Source organism: Nannizzia gypsea, genomic scaffold (genome assembly GCF_000150975.2).
Source record: "Nannizzia gypsea CBS 118893 supercont1.1 genomic scaffold, whole genome shotgun sequence".
In the NCBI taxonomy this organism is placed as follows: Eukaryota; Fungi; Ascomycota; class Eurotiomycetes; order Onygenales; family Arthrodermataceae; genus Nannizzia; species Nannizzia gypsea.
Genome location: NW_003345201.1, coordinates 2,116,922 through 2,138,136, shown reverse-complemented (window position 1 = coordinate 2,138,136; position 21,215 = coordinate 2,116,922). Strand labels below are relative to the sequence as shown.

At 49.7% G+C, this 21,215-nt stretch overlaps 7 protein-coding genes across 7 annotated transcripts; 3 read left to right on the top strand and 4 right to left on the bottom strand.

The window, feature by feature from the left end:
* Window positions 1-1,003: 1,003 nt before the first annotated feature.
* On the bottom strand, window positions 1,004-2,218 carry MGYG_00813 (neutral protease 2; the record flags this gene model as incomplete). Its single annotated transcript, XM_003176676.1, has 2 exons — window positions 1,004-1,893; window positions 1,981-2,218. The coding sequence occupies 2 exons, from the start codon at window positions 2,216-2,218 to the stop codon at window positions 1,004-1,006; spliced, it is 1,128 nt and encodes a 375-aa protein (XP_003176724.1).
* Window positions 2,219-5,212: 2,994 nt separating this feature from the next.
* MGYG_00812 (pyrophosphatase ppaX) lies at window positions 5,213-5,914 on the top strand (the record flags this gene model as incomplete). The annotated part of the gene is made up of 1 exon (XM_003176675.1): window positions 5,213-5,914. The coding sequence occupies one exon, from the start codon at window positions 5,213-5,215 to the stop codon at window positions 5,912-5,914; it is 702 nt and encodes a 233-aa protein (XP_003176723.1).
* A 354-nt stretch (window positions 5,915-6,268) lies between these two features.
* MGYG_00811 (hypothetical protein) lies at window positions 6,269-7,710 on the bottom strand (the record flags this gene model as incomplete). The annotated part of the gene is made up of 7 exons (XM_003176674.1): window positions 6,269-6,305; window positions 6,405-6,694; window positions 6,751-6,853; window positions 6,911-7,051; window positions 7,123-7,186; window positions 7,267-7,294; window positions 7,540-7,710. 7 exons carry the CDS (start codon window positions 7,708-7,710, stop codon window positions 6,269-6,271), a joined length of 834 nt encoding a protein of 277 aa, XP_003176722.1.
* Window positions 7,711-9,101: 1,391 nt separating this feature from the next.
* Window positions 9,102-9,962, bottom strand: MGYG_00810 (hypothetical protein; the record flags this gene model as incomplete). The annotated part of the gene is made up of 2 exons (XM_003176673.1): window positions 9,102-9,553; window positions 9,650-9,962. 2 exons carry the CDS (start codon window positions 9,960-9,962, stop codon window positions 9,102-9,104), a joined length of 765 nt encoding a protein of 254 aa, XP_003176721.1.
* Window positions 9,963-11,110: 1,148 nt separating this feature from the next.
* MGYG_00809 (lathosterol oxidase) lies at window positions 11,111-12,144 on the top strand (the record flags this gene model as incomplete). Its single annotated transcript, XM_003176672.1, has 3 exons — window positions 11,111-11,618; window positions 11,677-11,743; window positions 11,811-12,144. The coding sequence occupies 3 exons, from the start codon at window positions 11,111-11,113 to the stop codon at window positions 12,142-12,144; spliced, it is 909 nt and encodes a 302-aa protein (XP_003176720.1).
* A 645-nt stretch (window positions 12,145-12,789) lies between these two features.
* On the top strand, window positions 12,790-14,004 carry MGYG_00808 (Ara2p; the record flags this gene model as incomplete). Its single annotated transcript, XM_003176671.1, has 1 exon — window positions 12,790-14,004. The coding sequence occupies one exon, from the start codon at window positions 12,790-12,792 to the stop codon at window positions 14,002-14,004; it is 1,215 nt and encodes a 404-aa protein (XP_003176719.1).
* Window positions 14,005-14,547: 543 nt separating this feature from the next.
* MGYG_00807 (Poly(A) RNA polymerase cid14) lies at window positions 14,548-16,600 on the bottom strand (the record flags this gene model as incomplete). The annotated part of the gene is made up of 3 exons (XM_003176670.1): window positions 14,548-14,925; window positions 15,030-15,720; window positions 15,786-16,600. The coding sequence occupies 3 exons, from the start codon at window positions 16,598-16,600 to the stop codon at window positions 14,548-14,550; spliced, it is 1,884 nt and encodes a 627-aa protein (XP_003176718.1).
* Between the last annotated feature and the right edge of the window lie 4,615 nt (window positions 16,601-21,215).

The following is a 21,215-nucleotide window of genomic DNA, read 5'->3' as shown; positions in this document are numbered from 1 at the left end:
TAGACACGGGCTGCCTGCCATACATCCAAAGCCAAGGCCAATTTTTATCAAAGCTGTGACCATTAAGGATCGTCCAAGATAGACGGGGTATACCCTAAGACATTCGGCTTTCCACAGTGTGGCCATACTGATGCAGATCAGAGTGGCATGTTTTCGGCTCGGATACTCGAATTGAGACAATAAGATTATCCTGGAGATTTAGAAAGCATATCTATAGCTGCGCTATATCGTCGGTTACAGAGATGCATAGGTTTCCTGACAATCATCTTACGGAAGATACACAGTCCACGTTTCAGGGTTTTTGTTCAGTTTATCAAGTAATTGCTAGCCGGAATATTTCCCAGAGGTAAACGCGGCGAAAACAATAGACATTTCAAATGTGGTATCATGGGAAGGAGCAAATTCTCGATTCATTACAAGGCGACAAAAGAGACAGCAAGCAGATACCGGCCGATCTAGCTAAGCATATACCGTTTCGACGGCAAGTAGTAGTGATAGGCGATCGTGTTTCGACCTAAATTTTGAACCACTTAAATATCCTCAACAATGGTGGGAGACTGAGACACAAAATCACGGCCCACCCTCCTGCTCCAGGCTTAAGCTCATCAAAGATCTCGCTAAAACACACTGTAATTCCCTGATCCAAGAGAAACTAAGGCCAAGAAATCAGGACGCGTGAGCGTAAATATGTCCGTCAAGGGTCAAAGCAGGAACTTTATTTATCACAACCTAAGTAGCGACGTACGTAAAAGGGCTAAAATGTTTGAAACATCCAATTTGATATTGACAGCTTATATGTATGTAGAATGTAACTGTATATACATGGAGAGAAACTATAGGTCCCAAGAGACATTAAAAGTAGACTGGCAAACCAGCAGCCATGATTAGAAATGCCTCGTGGAGTGAGAGAATGGTAAAGATATGTACTGGTTAAAATTCTTTTCCAGAAACGAATGACTGGAAAGAATTGTTTAGCAGCCAACGTAGATAGCTATATTGATCGTTAGTCCTGGGTTACAAGCATGGACGACATTGGGAGAAACTTACCGTTAGCGAAGAGGGCGTAGCTGTCAGCGTTCTGGACGGCCTTCTCGGCAGAGAGGGCAGTGGCACGCTCATATCCGTATCCGTTGTCCTCGCAGAAAGGCTCCTGGACAGCAGGGTTGTGGGTAAGCTCGTGGAGGGTAGTGGTAGCCTGGTCCTGAGCATGGCACTCGTTGCTAAGTGGTGGGAGGTCGCTGTAGTAAATTGGGCAGTTGAACACCTCGTTCTGGGATGGGAGAGTGTAGGCGAGGACACCCTGCTCACAACCATTCATAAGGTCAGTGCAGTGGTAGGTAGTGCCACCACCGCTGGTAGAGCTGGACTCCTGAGCAACGGACTGGAAACGGCTCTGGACGGTCTGGGCATACTGGGGGTCCTTGAAGTACTCCATGTACTTCTCTTGGTTCTGCTGGACAGCCTGGGCGGCCATGCTGGAGAGCTGAGCAGAGGCCCTGAGGGCAGCAGTCAGGGCCTGGAGCTCCTGGCGGTTGCTGCAGGACTGCATGTCGATGCTGGTGCGCTTGCCGATTCTGGTGAGAGGACCAGATCGCTTGACGATGCCCATGGCACGCTCGACGGAGGCGGCCTTGTTGCCGTCGATGTCCATGTGCAGCTCGTTGGAGTTGTATTTGGCAGCACCAGTGATTGTGGTGCCGTTCTCTTCGGCGAGTGGAACCATACCCTCAGCCTTGAGGGTGAACTTTCCACCACGAGAGAGATCATGAGTGGAAGCGATATCGAAGGAGTGCTCAACAGTTCCCTTTGGTGGAAGGGAAATGAAGTAGGTTGGCTTGAGGTCGGTGTGCTTGTATCTGGGCATCATTCCGGTGAACTGAACCTCCTTTCCGTCTATTCAGGTGTCAGTATTCAACATACAGTCATACAGTCAGTGTGGAAGCTATAGACACCCCCTAAGGGATTAATGTTATGACTTACCCTGGCTCTCAATGGTGACTTTGCGGGTTGGGTTGGAGTCCATGATGGTATGGAACTTCAGGAGGTTCAAGGCACGGTCACCGTTGTTGGTGATGGTAGCCTTGACCATAGAGTTACCGGCAGCACTGAGCTTGACATCGATCATGGACTGGCTGACCGGCACGCCACGGGGGATGGAGAAGCCAAGGGCTGGAGCAGCTAGAGAGCTGAGAGCGGCGAGAGCAACGATGACTTGCATGTTGACTGGGTTGAAGAAGAAAATAACTGGTAAAATGAAAGTAGTATAATGGTTCGAAAAGAAAGGAAGGTGGAAGATTCACTGGGAATCTTAGGGCTGCTTGGGAGTTGGTTTGCTTCTCTTGCTGTCTGAGAATGATTCTAGCTTGGAGGGCAGACGAGCAGATTTATATAACATCTGGACGGGAGGAGATTTGCCTTCATAGCAAAGAAGAGGTAGCATATGACATTCCCCTCTCTGCTTGACAGCATGTACCGCGGAGCAGTCCCCATATCAGTCCCCCCTGCGCAATCATAATGGAAGGTTGCATCGGCTAACCATCCACCAACTCAGTCGGAGGGCCGTTTCAAACCAGTAGCGAAGTGTAAGAATGGGGATTTGCGTATGTAGCGCAGGTATCTTAGTTAGACTGGGGTATCATAGCCCGTCCAGGGTTATCATTTGCCATGACTGCAAGCGGAACGGAGGTTCCATCCTGCAACTTGATGCTTGACGCCCCCAGTCCTCGCATTTTGACCAGGGGCCACGGCGGGTAAAGAGGATACCTGAATTGAAACCAAGCATTGTTTCGTGGGCTCCTCGAAAGCTTGAGGCCGCTCCCCATGGCAGACTAAAGAAGCACGACTGTCTCGGCAAAGCTTGAGTCTACCATCTTGAGAGCCTACTGGCGTACGGAGTATATAGAGTTGATTTGATCCATGGGCGGCGGCCGTGAGCCAAACGCCTCCCAGCCAGTACAAAGGCCCGTTAAAAAAGGTTCCAAGGGGGAAAGGGCCGAGGGAAAGACTTGAGTGAACCGCCCCGGGAGTATGCGCCTTGGGATCGTCAGAGGAGTAGCTGAAGAGTGTGGGTGTGTGGTATATGGTTGTATGGGCGTTGTAACTTCTCCATCTGCATTTGCTCGGTGTCTCCATGAATGGATGCTGTAATTTGGCTGATCATCAGCAGCAGGCGAGCAGAGACTGCGAAAGGCCGAGTTCGTTTCCTGCTGAAGCTTCCCCCTGGCCAACAGGGATGTCTTGACTTATTTATCGTAACAGGGGTAAGGCCAGTCAACGCCGGCAGCCTTGACCCGAGGCACGCCCGTCTGGTGTTTCAAGACGTGGCAGATCAACTCCTATCAAATTCCCCGTTTGCTTATTCTGGAGTCGCGAAGGGACGGGACAGTCAAGCGATGGCCCAATCACTATCACGAGCCAACTTGTGTCGAGGTCTTCTCGATTACTGGTTCATGGTTGAGACGGGGCTGAGGCGAGTGGTTGCATCTATTTTTACGGAGTACTGACTTTTTCTCCTGAGACGCCGGTTTATATGACGCGCAGGCACCTATACATACATTATACATACTTAAACACACGCACAAAAGGAGCTTAATAGCGGGAGTGAGAGACATATCGATGGAGTGATTGCGGAGCTCGAGAGACAGAGATATAGATAGAGGTGGCCGAGACATATCGAGAGATAGAGCTTGGTAGGGGGTTTGATAGAGAGATCTGGGGAGAGATCTGGAGAGATATTAGGATAAAGAGAGAGAAAGAGCTAGAGAGAGACAAAGACAGAGAAGAGAAGCCAATGACAAGGTCGAGGATGCCGTCCAGAGGGAGATACGAGCTGCAGATACTTGCTCAGAACAGCCGTCTCTCCCCATGCGCCATCCTAGAGACAAGGCCACTTCGATTTGATATGAGACGGCACAGCTAATTGAGCGGATGGAGACGATCGACCAGGCCACTCCGCACTTCTAGACCAACAGCAGACTGAGACCACGGGTGGTAGGCTACTTGTGGCTCTGCCAGGGGCGTTGTCTGCAAGAGGCGGTTCTACATCGACTCGACCCGTTCGGCATCAACAGACGGACCTGCACTGCAAGAGACACTCGTTGGCCGTGCGGTCTGCACATCACTGGCGGTGATGCTCGAGGGTAGCACTGATAGCAGTGATTTTCACTCGCTAAGCCTCGGGGTTAACCGTACAGTCGTATGTTACGAGTCTGATGATATACATATACATATCCGATGATGATGTGTTTGGATCGACAACTACAACGACGAGGGAAGAGAAAGTGATAATCGCCGTTCATACTCTCAAAGGAAGCTCGCAATATTTTTCCGGACTGAGCCGACGGATACAGTCTGTCCCCAGCGATGATCGAAATGAGGTTACTTTAAATTTATACTCATTCGGACGCTTTCACAGGGCGTCATTCCCCCAAGACGGTGGAGGCAGAGGTGGAGGAATAAATGCAGCCTGTTCTTCTAAAAAAAGTCATGAACAAACCCCCCGGCTTCTCCTAATGGTTCCCCACGGGTGTACATGTTATATTCACTCCGGTTTGGGGTATGATGACAGTCCTGGGTTCCTGGTACGACGTGGAGTCTACGGGATATCCAATGCAGGACATTTCTCGGACGTGCAGCTCAGTGCCTTTCTAGGCCATGTCACCGGTTTAGCAGCTGGTAAAGTGACGTCTAAGAGCCTTTCGTGGATGCATTTTCCCTTTAGTTGGTATCAACGTGGAGGCTGTCAGCTTCGAATATTTGCGCCAGGAGTAGGCTGTATGTAGCCCCCTTGCGACTCCGCGATAATAGCCAGAGGTCGAAACCTCGCCATCTGTGAGCATAGCCCCTTAACTTATGTCGGCTGTAGAGATTATTCCCATGGCTACGTTTGAAGCCCTAGCACTAAGATTTTAATGTCTCATTCACTCGAGATGAAGATGATATATTTTGACGCTGATGACGACGACCGAACTAATTACTCGCTAACCGACCAGGGCAGGGATCAAGGGCTTCAAGCAAGACTCCGGAGTTTTATCTTTGCTTCAACGTGGTCAACTCCACCAGTGAGTGACTGCGCCTACGGAGTAATCAACACCGCTCGTCTGAGGATACCAATACTCGGTGCATACTCCGTACACACACATCCAGGCTGTTGACACTGAGCACGAGGAAAAGGACCACTAGCTACAAAGGGATATTCGTGCATCCGAACAGCATGGCAAGCCTGGTAATCTTCGACTTCGACGGGACACTGTTCGACACCCACGAGTCGATTGAGCAATCTATCAAACTCACCTTCGAGGCTTTGCTTCCTGACCACGTTCCGCCGCAGTCGGACATCCACTCGCTGATCTCCAAGGGAACAGGCCTATCAGATACATTCCAGTCTCTGCACCCCGATATCGAAGCCTACACGGCGGCAGCGGACGAATGGACAGCCAAGTATCGAGAGATCTACGCCTCTCACGGCCAGAAACTCGTCAAGGCTTTCCCCGGAGCCCAGAAAGTGCTACAAACCCTCAAAGAGTCCGGTATTCCGATGTCCATTGTGAGTAATAAGGGGGTTGGCGCTGTGAGGAAGGCGCTAGAACGGAACGGTCTGGGCGGATATGTTCCCGAGGACTTGATTATAGGGGACAGCACGCCTGGAGCAAAGAAGAAGCCTGACCCGGCTAACTTCACGGATATACTGATACCCACGCTCAAAAGCCGACATGGGGTTACCAACCTCGATACCGGTACAGTGCTGGTCGTTGGGGATACGGTGGCGGATATCCAATTTGCGAAGAACATCGGCGGTCGCGCATGCTGGTGCCAGTACGGCTTTGGAGATCAGGATGCGTGCCGAAAAATGGAGCCTGATATGGTCGTTCGCTCCCTGGATGAAGTAGCAGCTCACGTTCGTTCGTCGGTATAGAGTCATTTACCTAAGTATACGTTGGGGAGAGGGAAGTCTACACAGACAGCAGATGCAGGGGTAGACGTATGCTATAGAACGGTGTTTTATAGAATCTGGCGTCGATCACGACGTCGGAAGTAAATAAATAACATTTATAGGCGGCCCCCCTTGAATATACACTAAAACAAAGTCCCATACGCTAACTGCAGAAGGAAAAAGACAGTGAAATAACATAATTAAACCTGAAAGAAAGAGCGTCGTAAGCGTGGGTAGAGTTACACTGGAGATGGAACCATTCACGAGGAATAAGGGGAAGAGAGGGTGACATGCTAGAAGGGGAGAGAAAGGTCAGGCCAAATGACTACGACAAGTTCAAGCTTGCTCCGGTCTCTTTGCAATGGCAAACGAACTAGACAGAAGACGAGTTAACATAACGGATATCCCATGACAAGCTTCAAGGATACAGAGCAGGACATACAAATGGGTGTATATATGCATCTTATTGGACCTGACCTCCTCAGTCACGCTATTGAGCAGCTTCCAGAGGTCGTCGGCACTCCAGCCGCCAAGTCGAGTGAACAGCGACGTGCTATAGGATTCCATCGCATGGCCCAGAAACTGTGCCATGAAATAACGGCCTCGCATCTTCAGCTTCTTATCCTTGGGCCAGGTTCCCACCGGTACGACCTTTTCCGTCTCTTCGACCTCGGTGAATCCGCCATTTCGCAGCCAGCCGGCAAAGGATGGGAATACATCGAACTCATGGCCGCAGGAGTGGGAGATGCGGTTAAACTCGTCCTACCAGAATGTCAATCGAAAGGACAATAGATACAGTGACAAGGGAGAAGGCATACGAGCCAATGCCTAGTCTTTGAACCTTCGGGGAACGTGTCATCATCGCAACAAAAGTGAGCACGAGCTTCTGATACTTCTATCCGGCCACCGGGTTTTAATCGTCTAGCAAATGGAGTTAGCACCGATAAAACATGTAGGAACGGACACCCTTCTTCGTACTTATAACATTGTCCCATTAACCGTGGCCAGTCCGATATACTTCCCCCAAGCGTACGGATGTGGATGAAATCAAACGAAGACTCGGGAAACGTCCATTCCTGCTGAGCATCGTCCATCATGAATTCAACATTGTTGGGTCGCCTGCCGGTAGATATCAGCTTTCCTTCTTACGCTCTAGAAGCACGGGCAAAAAGGACCCATCGTCCACTCACCAACTTGGTTGGATCGGTGATATGTCTGTCCCAATAACCTGGGCTGAAGGATATAACTCTGCCACTGAACTCAGTGTTAGACTTGATAGGCCACCCCCTTATTCAACTCGGTCGGGTAGAGGAAGGTGATAGTTAGGATGTGACTTGCTTTCGATAGCCCATATCCCTGTCCCTGTACCAATGTCGAGTATCCGTTCAGGATTGTCGAGTTTGGTAAAACACAGCTCGCCATCGAGAGTCAACCGGAAGATTTGGTGAAGAAAGTCTAAACGTTCCTGCTCCCGTTCATCGTTTGGGAGGAACTGAAGGTATCCCAATATACAAGTATTCGACTAGGTCAGCGGTCATCTAGTCGAGCATAACTATCAAGCCACAGATGTCGTGGATAGAAAGTTGCTTGACACGGGAGTGACGCACGTATTGATCTACACAGTAGCCTTGATACCGTCGCCCGTTCTCGTAAACGAAGTTTGGGATCGTGGAGACGACCGAGGCGAAGTCAGTGGCGACCGTTGAGGCCTGTTCAACGTCTGCCTCGACGGTCGACTGGGAGCATCCGTCCGGCCGATCCTCTGCCGCCGCCGCCATCCTGAGTTATGTAAATCAATAGAAAACTCGGCGAATAAATTGTGGAATAGGCAGGATGAAGCTTTCTCTTCTAGAAAGGAAGAAGAAGAAAAAAAGGGGAAAAGCAAAATACGAGAAGATCGAGGAAGAAAAGTCAGCGAAAAAGGGATGATCGGGCACTGTTGTCAGTTATATCTGGCTCCTTATTCAGTGACACATACAGACAACTGTCTGATAGTTATATGAACCATCGCAAGCGGCAGCAGCAGCAGCAGCAGCAAGACGTAAGACGCAAGACGCAAGAGCAAGACACGATCAAAGGGCGGCAGCGCCACCGGGAGACATATCATGCGGGTTCGTTTGCGCACCGAGCGCAGCCTCCCAAGCCGTCCGTCTGCCTTTTTGCAAGGGGCTAAATAATATATTGGGGTCCAGACGAGCGCATCCTGAGGTCTTGTTTGGTCCTTTTTCTCTGGACGGACCAATTATTAAGCGTTTCCCTGTCCACAGCGTCGGGTCGCCCCTTTGGCCCTTTTCCACGGTCTCGGGACGCCAGCCGCAGGATGGCTGGTGAGTGAGTACATGGCGGTCAAAGGCTGGCGCAGAGAGCGAGAGCCCAGCGTAGCGACAAGCGTTGGAGCGGGTAGGGTGTAGGCCTTGTCGGGAGACACCGGCCATCTAGTGAGCAGGCAGCCAGACCTGGACTAGGTTCTTCTCGGGCCGGGCCGAGGTGCTAAGTCGCTCACTAACTAGCTGGTGAACGAGGCCTATATGGATGCCAGGGCGTGGACATGGCACCAGTGATAGGCACACCTGCAGGTGAAAGGGCTTGCCACGTCAAGGCAGGTTTTGATGCCGACGGGGTGCATGTATCACGGGAAGTCGCTTGCCTGCAGTTGGTTATTCACCGGAGCTATCGAGACGGTGTGCATGTTGTTGGAAATATTCCGCAAGGGTAAGTGAGATATGCCGGTGTAACAATGAAGTCACCCACTGCGTCGATGAAGATATATAACCCTGGAGGCAGGTAGAATGCCGGCTTCAATGGGATGTAAAGCTAATTTTCTGTAAGACCGTCCAAGCAATATACAATATTAAAGCATAGTAATAACTATCCAAAAGCTATGCTATGCAGTCTATGCAATGCAACCAAGCACCGGAGAAAGTCCAACAGTAGGCTAAGAAGAGAATATTAATATTTCAGTCTAGCACATCGTACAGCCCAACTTGGTGTGTCGTTGCCAAACTCGACCCACGGTAAAGCAAGGAGACAAAAAGTAGATGGTTTCGTTATTATACACAGGAGAATGCTTAAGATATACTCGGACCGTGAGCAGCTAGTGGTTCCAGGGGACATGATGTCAGAAAAGAGGAAGATGAAGAAGGAAGAAGTTCCGGAGAAAGAGTCGTCTTTATTTACTGGCACCTCCCCAGCTCGTCCAACTTGACCAACTCGAGTTCGATGGTCTAGGGTTGGCGGGTTCGGTCCCCTGGGGTTCTGTCGGCACGGCAGGCATAGCTGGTGTTGTCTGAGCGGTGTTTATTTCGGGAGATTGTTGTGACTGTGAGTGTGCTTCAGCGTCTGCGCTAGTGGTCTTAATGGCATCTGGGCCATCGAAGAGCCAGCTCCGGGCCTTATAAAACATAGTCTGCTTCTTCGCTTCCTCCCGCAGCCGCTTCTCCTCGTCCGCGGCCTTCTCTTTCCGCAGCAGTTCGATCTGTTGTTGGGTTGCAGTCCCGGCAACATATGCCTTTCTAGCATCTAAGAGACTCTCCAATTCCTTTTCGATAAAAAGTTCCCGTTGCCGCCGGTTGTGCGAGATTAAGGATGTCATCGAATAAACGGTCAAGACTCCGGCAATTCCTGAATACACAACGGGTCAGTCCACGTCCATCATTCTTATCAAACAAGTCACTTTCTCAAAGCAAGACCAATGGCAGGGAATCAACTTGTTCATACCGGAAGCAGCAATAAGTGAGAAAACCGCCGCCCTGTGAAAACGATCCGCCCACGTCCTTCCGGAGTTTACTATCTTATCCATGGGAGAGAACGACTGTGCAATGCGATTGGCCCGAGCCTGGGCTCGTAGTCGCTCAACCTTCTCTCTCGGAGTTTCCTGTGTCCCCTGGCCGGGAGATGGCTGTGACGGCTGCGAGGACTTGACCTTCAAGCCGGACCATTTCGACGAAGCGGGGGACGACATCGCGGATTTCGAGTAGGCGTAAGGTCCGGTAGCAGTAAACCGAGTTGCATCACTCGCTGACCGTGACATCCTTTGTCTGCTACTGTAATTGCTGGTACTTCCGACGTTTGCAGCAGCTGGGTTCGACGCTTGACAGGACGTTCTGTCTTTCTTATATTTCTGGTCAGGCAAATCGAACGACCGGGAATCACGAGGAATTAGCAGATGCAGCAAGTTTCATGCCATAGCACAGTCCGCATCCGACCGTGACAAACGAGATAAAGGCTCCTTCAGCGTGGAAAAGCTGCTCTTGACGCCAAAAAGTCGCAGCTTTGGGATGTTTTTTGGTTCTTTTTTCGACTTTTTTTCTTTCTTTTCTTTTCGAGCATGGAGATTATGTAAGCGAATTACACGTTCTGCCATCTTTTGCCGCCTTTCGACTTTTGTTAATCGATAAAAAGACGAAAAGAAGAAGAAGAAGAAGAAGAAGACATTATTTTAGATAGAAAATACAAGAGATATCGAGAGAGAGAAGGGAAAAGGGAGATGTTATGTTTATGGTTCGCTTGCAGCCTCAGGAGTTGTTGCGTGGTCGATCTACGGCTGCTGAGAACATTAAGATCTGGTTATTAGTTAACTGTAGACCAAGATCCGGTGGATTCAAGCGTAACTATCAACTTGTCCGATTGATTGTAACTACAGGGAACTCTCACTCTGTGACTCTGTCTGAGTCCTCGGCGGATGGACTGATTCTCTCCTCCAGATCAGCATCTTCATACGATGAAATTGATAAGGACGCGAGAAACGAGAAAGCTAGCTTAAGTCAGCTTCAAAGTGGTGTGATCCGGCGTATCCAGCTAAAGTTACCCGGCCTTCCTTCAAACCAGCCAGACATTATTTATTTATACCTACATAAACCCGCCAGCGCGTACCCGGCCTCCTCCTCCCTCTGCTACACCAGGTCCGCCCTGTATAATCATACGCTCCTCAGCTGCATTGGGCTCGTCGAAACAGATAACCGCACACGCTCCTTTGCCAATTCCCGACCTAATTAAATTAATTGGTTTGATCGATCGCGCTTCTACAGCGCAAAAGAAAAGAAGAAAAAAATTAAAAATCAATCTCGCAGATCGCCCCCTGGGACAGCTACAACAATACATTCGTTTGCAAAGCCTTTAAAAAGGGTACACAAATCTCAGCAGCTGTCGATAAACAAACCAGACTGCGGCCGATTAAAGATGGACGTGGCTCTCGATCTCCTGGATCCCTTGGTCTTCGATAAAGCGTACGCCTACTTCGTCCCTGCCGATGGTACCTCAACTACACAACCAGTATCAGCATGGCCACGAGACAGCATCCTCCGGCAATGCATTTCGATCCTGATAATCACACAGCTCGGTGCTTCGCTGCTGTACTGGATCTTCAGCTCGTTCTCATACTACTTCATCTTCGACCGGCGGCTTGAATACCATCCGCGCTTCCTGAAAAACCAGGTCCGGCAGGAGATAATATGTTCGATGATGGCCGTCCCCTGGATCAACATCTTGACTCTCCCTTTTTTCCTGGCCGAGGTGCGCGGAAAGAGCTTCTTGTATACCAGGGTAGACGACTATGGATGGGCGTGGATGGGTATCTCGGTGGTGCTGTTCATGGTCTGGAACGATTTCTTAATCTACTGGATTCACAGGCTGGAGCACCATCCCAGCGTCTACAAGTATATCCATAAACCACACCACAAATGGATCAGTATGGCTCTTCTACATGATGTGAACGTGCACGGGATAGATTGGCTAACGTTGCTTAGTGCCGACTCCATGGGCTGCTCTCGCCTTCCACCCTCTTGACGGATACGTTCAGTCTCTACCATACCAGTAAGATCTTGCCATTGCCAGTCGAAACCCCGATCATATTATCAATGCTCTAACAACCTCGCTATAGTGTCTTCGTTTTTGTCTGTCCCGTGCAAAAATACCTCTACATGACCATGTTCATTCTGGTACAGATCTGGACAATCTTCATCCACGACGGCGACATGATATCGGGCCACTGGCTCGAGAAATACATCAACAGCCCTGCGCACCACACCCTCCACCATCTCTACTTCACCGTCAACTATGGCCAATACTTTACCTGGGCCGACAGCTACTTTGACTCCCACCGAGCACCACGCCCTAAACTTGATCCCCTCCACGATGCGCTGCGGGTCATGCGCGAAAAGGGACTCGTTGACGAGAAGGGCAACCCTATCCCCGGGAAGAACAAGAAGGAGTGAATTCTCTTCAGAGCTCCCTCTAATTTTTATCATTCGACAAACGGACGCTTGCTTCTTGATTAATATAGACTATGTAATTTATGCCACCACTTTATTTAGCCTGGCTGCGCCATTAACGTGCCGCCTTCTAGGTATGCCATTGAGCACACCTCTGTCTAATATCAATTAATACCACCTATATATTTATCTTCTATACTCTATATACATCCCTTTATCCATTTTTATATGAACTAAGGTTGTTAACGTAACGTCACTTTGCGGGCCACAACAACCAAAGCTTCTCGGCGTTAAGCTCAAGATTTTTCTCAAGAGAAAAGTGAAAAAATTCCGCCACGTCGGGTATTTTGATATCTAGCTATGAATTAAATGAAGTTCCAAGACCTTTTGATTCCAAATACCTTCATGATAAGACTTTTGACATGCATCCATGGCCATGAATCAGCGAGTATAACTATATATAAAAACCAGGGAAGCAGCTTTATCCTCCCTCTTCTCTATCTAATCTATCTTATCAGGCACCCCGCCATCCTTATAGTCAACCACAACAGCAAGCAAGCCGGACCAAGAGCCAGATAGATATATAAAACTACATATATACACACATATATACGGGTGAAATATCCATTAAATCATACATCAGACACCATGGGAGCTCCCTCTATGCCGGTCTCCAGCGACCTGCCACCTCTTATTATGGGAACGGCCACCTTCAACAGCCAGTACAATACCAACCCTTACGAGCTCCCGACCACCGAACTTGTCCAACGCGCACTATCGGCTGGGATTTGCGCCTTTGATACCTCTCCTTACTATGGCCCGGCCGAAGAACTGCTTGGAAAGGCGCTGTCTACCAATTTCGTCCAGGAGAACTATCCCAGAAGCGCCTACAGACTACTCACGAAAGTAGGCCGAATCGCATCATCGACATTTGACTACTCTCCTGCATGGATCAGACGCAGTATCAAACGAAGCCTGTCACGCCTGGGAACCACGTATCTAGACGTCGTCTACTGCCACGACGTCGAGTTCGTCACACCAGAGGAAGTGCTGGGTGCTGTCCAAGAGCTACGAAAAATCCGTGACACAGATGGCACTATACATTACGTTGGAATATCAGGCTACCCTGTCGACGTGCTCTGCTCTCTGGCTGAGATGGTACTGGAAAAAACCGGTGAACCGATAGATATCGTCATGTCCTACGCGAATTTCACACTGCAGAACACCCTCTTGGCGACGAAGGGGCTCGAACGACTGATTGCAGCTGGCGTGGACTGTGTACTTAATGCCTCACCTCTGGGAATGGGTCTGCTGAGACGCAACGGTGTGCCTATCGGGAGCATGGGAGATTTCCACCCTGCCCCCAACGAGTTGCGTGAGGCAATTCAGAAAGCCAGTCTCTGGACCGAAGAGCAGGGCGAGAAGATCGAGGTTGTGGCCATTCGATATGCACTTGAGAACTGGCTGCATGTAGGTGCTGCGGTTGGTGCATTGGGTTTGCCTACTGCTGCCCAGGCCATCGGTACTGGTACTAGTAGTGCCACCGCCCTTCACAGGCTCGGAGGCAGCGTCATGGGGGTAAGCAACATTGCCGAACTGGAGGAGACGATGCGGGTTTGGAAAGTGATTCTGGACGCCCTGCCGTCCGAGAGTGTCAATCTGCAGTGCAGAGAAGGGCACGTTGTGTTGGACGAAGACCAGAAGCTTCCGGAGAGCCAGCGGATTCAAACCCTAACAAAGGGTATTCGGGATATCCTGGGAGACAAATGGGTGGATTTTGTATGGGCGAGCCCGGACGCTGACTATGTGAACACGCCGATACCTGGACACCCACCACCGGTTGAGGATGGAAGTTCTCGTTAGGAGGCCTGACTTGACTTTTACTACCTTGTGACCTACGCATGTTGTCGTCTTGGATTTGATAATTGGATGGTAGTCGTCTTTCTCACTTCTGCAGTGAAGGAGTTATTCGTTTAATCATGTTGTACATAATCTATATAGAGCGATTAAAATCAATTGCCATAGACACTTGCCGCATCCCGTCCTAGATAATAAGCTCCTATCCTCCGTTTTGGTACCCCCTGATGAAAGGACAATGGCAATAAAAAGGGCTAGAAGTACACCGATGATGCAGATCGATGAAGGGCTAGAGGCAGGGAAGATCCTCGTGGGCAACATCAATTAACTAGATGTAACACCTTGCTGATCGTTTCTCACAAGTTTGAACCTTGCAATATGAGAATGTGTCCATACTTACGAATACTGGTAACAAAATCCGGTTGGACAAGAAATGTATGTGCTGGCTAAAGAAGCCCAATATTTGGGTGTCAAGGATAAGAAGAACACTAGGCAGCTTCATGTTCTCATGACTGAGGAAAGTATGTATGTCTGTGGATGCTTGGCTTATCAAGCATGTGGTGGTGGAGGCGGAGGAGAAGGGGAGGACAGTGGAGGAGGAGGTGGCGGTGGACTGCCCAACCCGACAGTGCCATGATATCCAGCAAACCTGCGGTCACTAAGGAAGAAATCACGCAGATGCTTTCTCTGCTCCTCATATGCATCATAGTTCCCACCTATTATTTCCTCAAGCAGGCTGCTTCGGGAGAGACATGGCCGACATGAGGCGGTATACATGCCCTCCCTGAGCGATTGGTATGCATCAGAGAATGATCGGAAGATAAGTGGAATCTCCTTGGTTCCACCCGAGATATCATTATCCGGGTTATTGGGGTCTATTATTGACAGCCTAGTTCCCTTGTTTGCGTTGTATATGCCACGTACGGTCTGGTTTTGATCGAGTTAATTACCAAGTAGAAAAATGGGGTTTTTTATTTTCTTTTTTTTTTTTTGGGGGGGGGGGGAGGGGGTACTAGGAATATATGGCATACCTTGTAGAAATAACCTGGGGGATCAAACTGTATGCCGACGGCGCCTGCATCAAACCTGGAGCCGTACAGTTGAAAAAAGTCAATGAGAATTGAGCCCAGGTTTGGTTCTCCAACACCACGGGGTGAATGCTGTAGTATGCTTGTGACCAAACATATGATTGAGAAACCACCCAGCCCGCCAGTGGCCACGTCGTTGAGTCCTCGAATCAAAAGAAAATGTTTGATGATAGAAGCTATGACAGGCATAGTTGGATATTCTTGCTTCCAAGCTTTGAACGTATCAATGGCTGCGAGGCCACTGCTGTTATCGAAAGAGAGGTCCACTTTCAGGCCAGTGAGAGAATCCACAAACTTGATGATGGGAACACGCGCATGAGCAATAGTCTCAATTGATCCCGGAGCTGCAATTCCAAGTCCGCGGATATATTCAGCAAAGCTGTATATGTCCCGAACTTTCTGGCAGATATATTTCCTGTTTGAGGACATGAACTGGCGAGAGAGCAGCACAAGATCCATATCTGCTGTAGGGAGATACAGGCCTGATGCAAATGATCCAAAGGCGTATAGTTTTGCACCATAGAACCTTTGGCCAAAGCATGCCTGAAGTCTGGATATAAGATCTCGTCTGACAATGTCTTCGTACTCTGTAGGTTTTACCCAGTGGTAGAAGTCCAGTATCTCCTTGTGAAGCCTAGACACCATCAGCATCAAGATATAGATAGACGGGGTAAACTCATGGAATTCTTGAGTACTGACATAGTCCCTATATGGAAAGCTGAGCCTGCCCGGTCGAACCAAGGGGTTGGATCCTGACCAGTCAGTGGTTTCCAAATATCCAGGGTTGACGCATCCAAGTTAAAGAATTTAGGCCCCTTCTTCCCACGTTTAACAGCGGGTCCTGTGATCTCATCATCTCGGTTCCTCTTTCGGTTCCTAAGCGCAGAATCACTTCGCTCCAGCTCGGTAGCTCTGGGACCACTGGGGGCGCCTTCAGGGGGCATATTATCCGGCTCTTCCACACCTAGAGAGATAAAGTCATCATTCGTCACTGCAGGGTTGCTGTTAACCTGTTGCGTCGATGTGACAGCAGGGGTGATTCTGGCTTTGCGGATCAGCTTGACAAAGTCTCGCCTTTTCCCTTGTCTCTCTTCTTCTGGCGGCAGCACAGTGTAAGGATCCGGGTTGGACCACTTCGGTGCAGGCGGCGCAGCAACTTCGGGGTCGCGTTCAATGGCTCGTTTCTTCCGTGGTGGCTGCGCGCTGCCGTCGTTGTCCTGTTCGTCTGCCGAAGACACGTCCATCTCCGCTTCGTCGCTGTCCGTCAGGTCTTCGGGGGCCATGAACTTCTTCGCAGGCACCTCGCTGTCCGGTCCGCCCATGAAATCCGGCGTCGCCTCTCTTTTTACCATAAGCAGCGGCCGCGATGAGGGTGTCGCACGGAATGTGAATTCGTGGTGAGGTCGTCCACCGCGACGACGGCCGTCGCGCCGGTGGTCTCGATCACGGCCACCGCGTCCCTCACGGCGGCCTCCTTCGCCATCGTTCCCCCGGAAGACGTATGGCTGTGGCATGCTTGAGTGCTCGCTCCGCCGAAACCCGTCCTGGAGCTGTTCTTTACAACTCGCGCGGTGTCTTTAAACAAGAAAGACGTAGATGTGTTGTCGATGTTTCTTTTTTCGTTCTCTTTTTTTCTTTTTTTCTTTTTTTCTGTGAATTTTGGCGGCGACTTTTTGGGAAGGCGGTAAGTTGCGGCAGTTTCGACCTTTTGACGTAGAAGAAGTTGAAGAAGATGGATGCTACAAGTTGATGGTAGACGGTGGTTGTATTTATGCGACGGTGGTGGACAGTGACTACGGCTGAGAGAGACTATGACAGTGAATGGAGGACGTGTTGGTGAGACAGTGACAGTCTACGAGAGTGAATGGGCGAGTCCTGGTCCTGGTGCCTACCGGAGCAGAGCTTCTCTTTGATCTTGATATTTATCCAGACGCGACTCGAGAGAAGTGAATACTGGCAGAGTGACCGAGTGTATTCACTATCAGAGAGATAGTCCAGAAGATGCTGATATGATCTATTATTCGGGGTTCTCGACTTGGTCACGGCGAGACCAACATCATACTCCGTAACTAACAAGAGAATAAGACGGCAAACAACAACAAAGAAACCGAGCCTAATAACTTCTAACAAGTCGACTGGGAATCCAGCAAGGGCGTCCAGGCCCCAGAGCTGCATCTATTGGGCAGCAACCAGGCTCCGGCTTGGTGTGGATAGAAGCAGCAGCGAAGCTTCCACAATAGTTCGATGACGGTCTCCGCACAGTCGACTACAGTACTTGCAGTTGACGTACAGATGACCATGGAGAGAAGCCCCAGAGGGAAAAGAGCCGAAGTCCAGTCAGAAGAAGGACATCCATGTCTATACCAGGCCACCTAAGCACCCTGACTCGTCTGCATAAAATAGTGAGGGACATGTGCAGCGCGAGGTGGATATCAAAACGGCACCTCCGACATGGGGCTGCGCTGGGACGACTGGCATCCGGATAGGCTGGCCTTGCCCTTTGCTTGGTCCCCCTCCGGATGATAAGAAGCATGCATATAGATGAACGAGATCGTTACCTTTCGGCAATAATCCCGCAGAAGATCCTGACCGACTCGAAGTCTTGTCTTGTCGTGTTCGTTGCCCTGCTCTGAAGGAACCAACACCCGTCGTTTCTCATAGGCCACGGACCCGGCCGTGCTACGCCCGAACTGCCAACCTGACGTTACTGTGCCTTAACATAGCGAACCGGCAGGGATCACTATGGACGGGGAAGTCGAGTGACTTCTCTTTACCCCGCCATCAGCCTTCCTCTCGCCCTCTTTCCCTGTTTTCTGAGGTTCCCGTTTTAAACTGGAGCGCGGGCGTATATATATATAAAAGGCCGATATTCTCCCGTCGTACACCTCCCCTTTTCACACACGCAAGCAAACACCGAATAACGACTACAGAATACGCCTTTTCAAAACAAATAACCAGATACCTCGTTTATCTCCTCTACTTATCTACTATCATCAAAAATGGGTACGTGTTTCTGTGTGTCATATCTCCAGAGAGTCATCTGTTATTGGAGAAGAGCCGTATTGCTAACGAGACTTATCATGAGTAGGTGACTGTGGATGCAGCTGTGGCTCTGCCTGCTCCTGCCCTTCTGGCAAGTGCGAATGCGTAAGTCTGCCCATCCAGTTTCTCTGTGCTATTTGATTAGATGGATGATCAACCTACTGACTTCTCCGTACAGAAGTAAATCGCTTCACTGCTATATCTTGCCATAGTCGAACTCCAAGATGAGGCATGTCTCTCTCTGTCTCTGTCTCTGTCTCTTATGAGCCCTGAGACAAGGCAGCCTCATCGACCGACCACCGACTCCTTTTATCAACCAAAACACCGCCCCCGGATCTGAACAGAACGTCGTGTTTACAGTCTGTCCTCTTCGAGGTGGCAAAGGAACGAAATTAGCTGTTTGTTGATAGGACTCGTGTTTTCGCTTAGACAAGAAGCAATATAATGAGACAGACAACTGATTACTCCGGAAAACGCATCCTCTTCTATCTCTCCTGCGTCTCCCTCTGTAGTTTCCCTCGGGAATCTCTAAATGTAGACGGGAAACTATCCCGTGCCGCCGCTGGCTGAAATAACAAAAGCTCGTACGGAGCTCGCGCTGGTCTTCCCCAGCTTTTTTAGAGCGAGAGATGGCGCCTGAAGACACCGAAAATAGAAAAAGAAAAAGCAGGAGGTCAGCTCGGAAGCCGTTTATTTTTCTTTTCTTATGATGATAGCATAACCAAAACTATACCCGTCATTTCTTCACGTCGTCTAGATCAGGTCAGGCGAACTTGAGCCCCGTATCGTATCGATAGGGGACTAAGTGAGATATCTTCCGGCCACTCTCGCGCTAGCCAGCCAACCTAGGCATCTCACTAAGGAGCTGCGCCGGCTGTTCATTGGAGGCATCTGGGGATCTCCCTTGTCTAGTTCAAACATGTCAACTTGGCCAGGACACACTACAGTCTGTCATATCTGACTACTATCCTCTGCACGCCTCCTATACGACCCCGTAGCAAGGCATCGGGGACTGAGCCCGGAAGAGCCACAGCCATCCGAACCAGTTATGACCCACCGGTTTGATATCTCCCGAAGTTCGTTAACGTTAACTAGTTACTTGCTTTGGGTAGAGAGATGACCATCCAGGCTCACCAACCAAGTAACTATGTATACGGAGTATGTATAGTTGACTGTCTATCAGGACTGCGGGAATGACGTCCGGACCGTCTCTCCATCGCCATCCTCGGTACAGCAAATAACACGCAAGTCACACGGCCATCCTATCCGCCTTGTCCTCTGGCCTCAGCAGAGGTTAAAGGCGTTGTCTTGACGTTTCTTTGCTTTTGCTTCACTCCCCTCCCGAACACTCGATGACAAGATTCTCCAAGCAGCCGTGCATTAGTTAGTTGCAGTGCAGTGTAGCTATTTGCTTTTTACTATTATTCCTCCTGCCTGCGTCTCCTGCCTCCTTGTGACTCCATCCCGATCAGGTCCCTCACCTCCCCTTCGCAGCCTCGACCCCGAGACCGAGTTGCGGTTACTAGGTAACTACACTTTGCCTCCCTGGCATAAATCGCGCGCTATCTCACCAAGATCCACTGGCGGACAGGCGGGAAGGCTGTCTGTCACTCTTGCGATGTCATAGTGCAGATTCCGGGTCGTACGCCAAAACGTATGACCCTTACATAGTTGCAGTGGACGAACGTAACTATCCTACATATGTACGGAGTGTGTGTGTGCTGTTTGATATGCCCTGGATAACTACCTAAACCGCACTGCATGCATCCAAGGCGCACAGCACAAGAACAAGGGAATGCAGCAGATGCTTCGAGTCTATTCCTTAGTGCCGCAGAAGCACGGCGCCTGGGAGGCATTATCTTAGATGGACATGGGCATGGACATGCATAATACTACTTTTCCGTTCCTTTGCTTTTCTTTGCTTTTCCTCCAACTGTATAGAATACCCTTGCCGTATGGCGTCTCGTGGCACCGCTGATTCCGCAGAAAAGACAGACCAGTGTGTACCTCTCCGTCCAGTCGCATTTCAGGGAACGGAAGTACATCTTCGGGCTTCCTGATTCGATTCCGATTCTCTTGCTCTCCACCTACGCCTCGCCTTCCCCGAGTGGATATCCCATTTTGGTGAGGGGTTGGCAGCGCAGGGAGGCGAATATCAAATTCCCTACGCAGGCTGGCAGTGACGGGGGCCGGCGAGCTTCAAGCATAAAAGGCAGCTCCTCGCCCGGTATCTTTGCCCTTTTTTCTCTCTCTCTCCATCACAGACAACCAGAACAATCCAAAGCAACTTACCAACATTCCAACACTTAACTTCAACTTGTTTACCAAGTCCACCCCTCAATCTACCAAAATGGCCCCATGCTCTTGCAACTGCTGCCCCTCCGGAGAGTGCTCCAACTGCTCCTGCTGCTCCGTGAGTTTTACCCCTTAGATACATGGATATGCAGCAGCTCCATAGAACGAGCTGCTGTATATACCTAGTACCTACTACTACTACTACCCCCTATCAAAATGACCAGCAAATGCTTATTGATCACCTCTCAGCACTAAATGACCAATGAATGTCATCCTTACCCTTCAAGAACTTTCTCCTACATATTGCAGCCATCGACAATGACAAATCTGCAACGACAAGATGCACCTTGCTTTGACCGAAGACGCTAACGACGAGCGGGACATTGGGAGACCATGGGAACGGATCTACGACTTTCTTGGGCAACGGCACACGACCTTGAACCTTCTGATACTTTTCACCTTTCGTACTGCTAGCTTTTCAAGCCAGCCAGTCAACATGCTTACACTCATTTTTTCATGTACCTTTTTAAACGACTTGGTTTAGACAAGCCTTACAGTTACTATAGCCAAAGAATCAAGTCACCATCTGCAGGCCTGCAAAACTCTTCCTTCTTTTCTTTTTTTTCATGCTCTCTTCTACTTACTAGCTAGCTAGTCAAGTAACTAACTAATTCCGCGGGGACGTTGAAATAAGCAACGAAGCTGAATGTCCGTGTGTAACGCTAGTCTTTGCATTCAACCTGATGCAAACAATATATGCATGTAATTTTTTCTAGTTTCTAGTAATGAACC